Source organism: Gregarina niphandrodes (genome assembly GCF_000223845.1).
Source record: "Gregarina niphandrodes unplaced genomic scaffold scaffold00015, whole genome shotgun sequence".
Classification (NCBI taxonomy): Eukaryota; Apicomplexa; class Conoidasida; order Eugregarinorida; family Gregarinidae; genus Gregarina; species Gregarina niphandrodes.
In genome coordinates this window covers 188420-190697 of record NW_011646042.1, presented here as the reverse complement: position 1 = coordinate 190697, position 2278 = coordinate 188420, and the positions used below count along the sequence as shown (strand labels likewise).

At 49.3% G+C, this 2278-nt stretch overlaps 1 protein-coding gene across 1 annotated transcript; it reads right to left on the bottom strand.

The window, feature by feature from the left end:
- Nucleotides 1-416: 416 nt before the first annotated feature.
- On the bottom strand, nt 417-1061 carry GNI_083860 (hypothetical protein; the record flags this gene model as incomplete). The annotated part of the gene is made up of 1 exon (XM_011135788.1): nt 417-1061. One exon carries the CDS (start codon nt 1059-1061, stop codon nt 417-419), a length of 645 nt encoding a protein of 214 aa, XP_011134090.1.
- Nucleotides 1062-2278: the final 1217 nt, after the last annotated feature.

The window sequence follows — 2278 nt, the reverse complement described above, 5'->3', positions numbered from 1 at the left end:
GTTGTCTATTTCCGGACTGTTGGTACAGGTCATATGCAGATATTTCCGCCCCTCGTTTCCTACTGCTCATGCTTCAATAAAATGGGCGGGTTTTTGTCACCGCAAAATAGCTCTTACTCAAAAGAACCACGGCAGCTGGACGCCAATGCTGAGGCTTTGCCGTCCAGCCTCAGTACCGCAGCCATCCGGGTTCGAGTCTCTGTGGTGGAGGTCTGTCTAATCTGTGTGCTTCTTCGACCTCCTCTATCATCAATGTATTTAAATTTCTGATTCATCAAATAAAAATACTCCTTCATCAACGCCTGGGCCAACTGTTTGATTGGCGCCACCTGCTTTGTTGGCGCCACCTGCGGCAGGATCGCCTGCGGCAGGACCCTTTGCAACTCTGATTAGAAGAAACGTGACTGGTTTCGTGATCAGAAGCAGTATGGTTGGTACTTATTGATGCAGTGAATGAGGTCGTAAACTTTTTCTATCGTGCCATCGCAAGTGGCTCCAAGCTCAGTGCCTGGTGCGTACTGCGAACACCATCGCTGGCAAGTAGGAAGCCACTCCTGCTTCGTGGTGTGAATCTGTTGTTCGCAGAGCTCGACCAGATCACCACTTTCGTCATCCTTTGAAATGCAGTAGTCGAAGGTCTCGTTCACACATTCGATTAACGTGTCCACGTCCTTCGCTTCCTTTGAGCAGTTTCCTCTCTGGCCGGGCAGGAACGACTTGCAAAAGTTTTTGCACGTAGGGATCCACTCGTACTTAGTAGAACTCATCTTCGCTTCGCAGCCGCTCACTAATTCCTCGTCAGTCAAGGCGGCCTTATCATCTCCCACAGTGGCCAACGGATCGTAGCAGTACGTGACCTCTTTCTGGATGCAAGTAATCAAGCCAGCGGCATCCATAACACCTTGACACTTAACCGGAGCATACTGACCACACCAGTACTGACACGTAGCATCCCAACCATCTTGACTCGCTTTGATACGGCTCTCACATTCAGAGACCACATCTTTTACAGCCACCACAGCCACCACAGCTACGGCGCTCACGATAGTAACAAACTTCATCTCTTTCACAACTTAATTACTCCCTCATTTTATGTCCACTAGGATTCAGCTTGTCCCACTTAGAAGAGATGCGGCCTGTCAGTGCACTTGCTACCAGGGACAAAGAAATAACTTTTTACAAAAGATTAGCGGACCACATCCGATATGGCGCGATATGGCGCACGTCCGTCCTCCGCCGGTGCGCGGTTAACGATGCCATGGCTCAACCAAACTCGAAGTGAAGTGTGCACACGTGTGCGGCTCTGGTACCTCGTTTATTTAATTATGCAGCTGGCGGTGCTCCTGACACGAAGTCGTATCCCGCCAGTTGTCACGAATGATGACCGATTCCGTGTTCGATTCCGTGTTCGATTCCATGTTCGATTCCGTGTTCGATGGTCTAATAAAATGGATGTATTCCCGCAGTATTAATCCCGCAGTATTAATCATAGCAAATCCGATAAATCCATAACCCGGGCGATCACGTATTGAACGGACAACAATTGTTGGTGTAGCTAATTGTTGATGTTTTTTTATCAACCCAGCCTCCTGCACGGTGAATTGGGAGCTTCGGTCGTGTCATAACCTACTGACAATGGTACGACCGAAGCTCTCACACGGGGGGGGTTTCTGAAGGGGAACCGCAACCGGTGCCGTAACCGGTGTAGGATATCAGTACATCTGCTTCCAACGCGAACAATGTCCTACAACAGCTAACCTACACTGGCAAGGTTTTATATACTTTGCAAACCCAAGAAGCGGTAAGACCCCGATTCCGGATGGCTTTTGACCCCGCGTTCTCCAACCTAACCGGCTTGTGCCCTAAAACTTTCTGGGGCAGAATACGGTTATTCGTGGGGAAGACCGAGGATGACATGAAGGCTGAAGTGGCGGAGCAGGTGGAAAAATTATCTGTATCATTCAACGGACCAGTATCTTTGATGAGACCCAAGCGTTGTTGATGGAAGGGCAAGATGCCGAATTGCGCCGCAGCCAACGGCGTTACGACTCCTAAGCGGACGTTTGCGTGAGCTTAGATTGCATACGCTAATTGGTTTTAGTATCGCCCCAGATTCTATACGGCGCATCGTCCCCTCTTTATCGTAAACGACGCAACTCAATAGCACATTCACCGATAGATCATGCGTGATCAGCCCCTGGTCACAGCCTCCAGCTCCTTCATATACTTGGGCTGTAATAACAACTGGTTGTAGTTAATATGACATTGTATGTCGAGC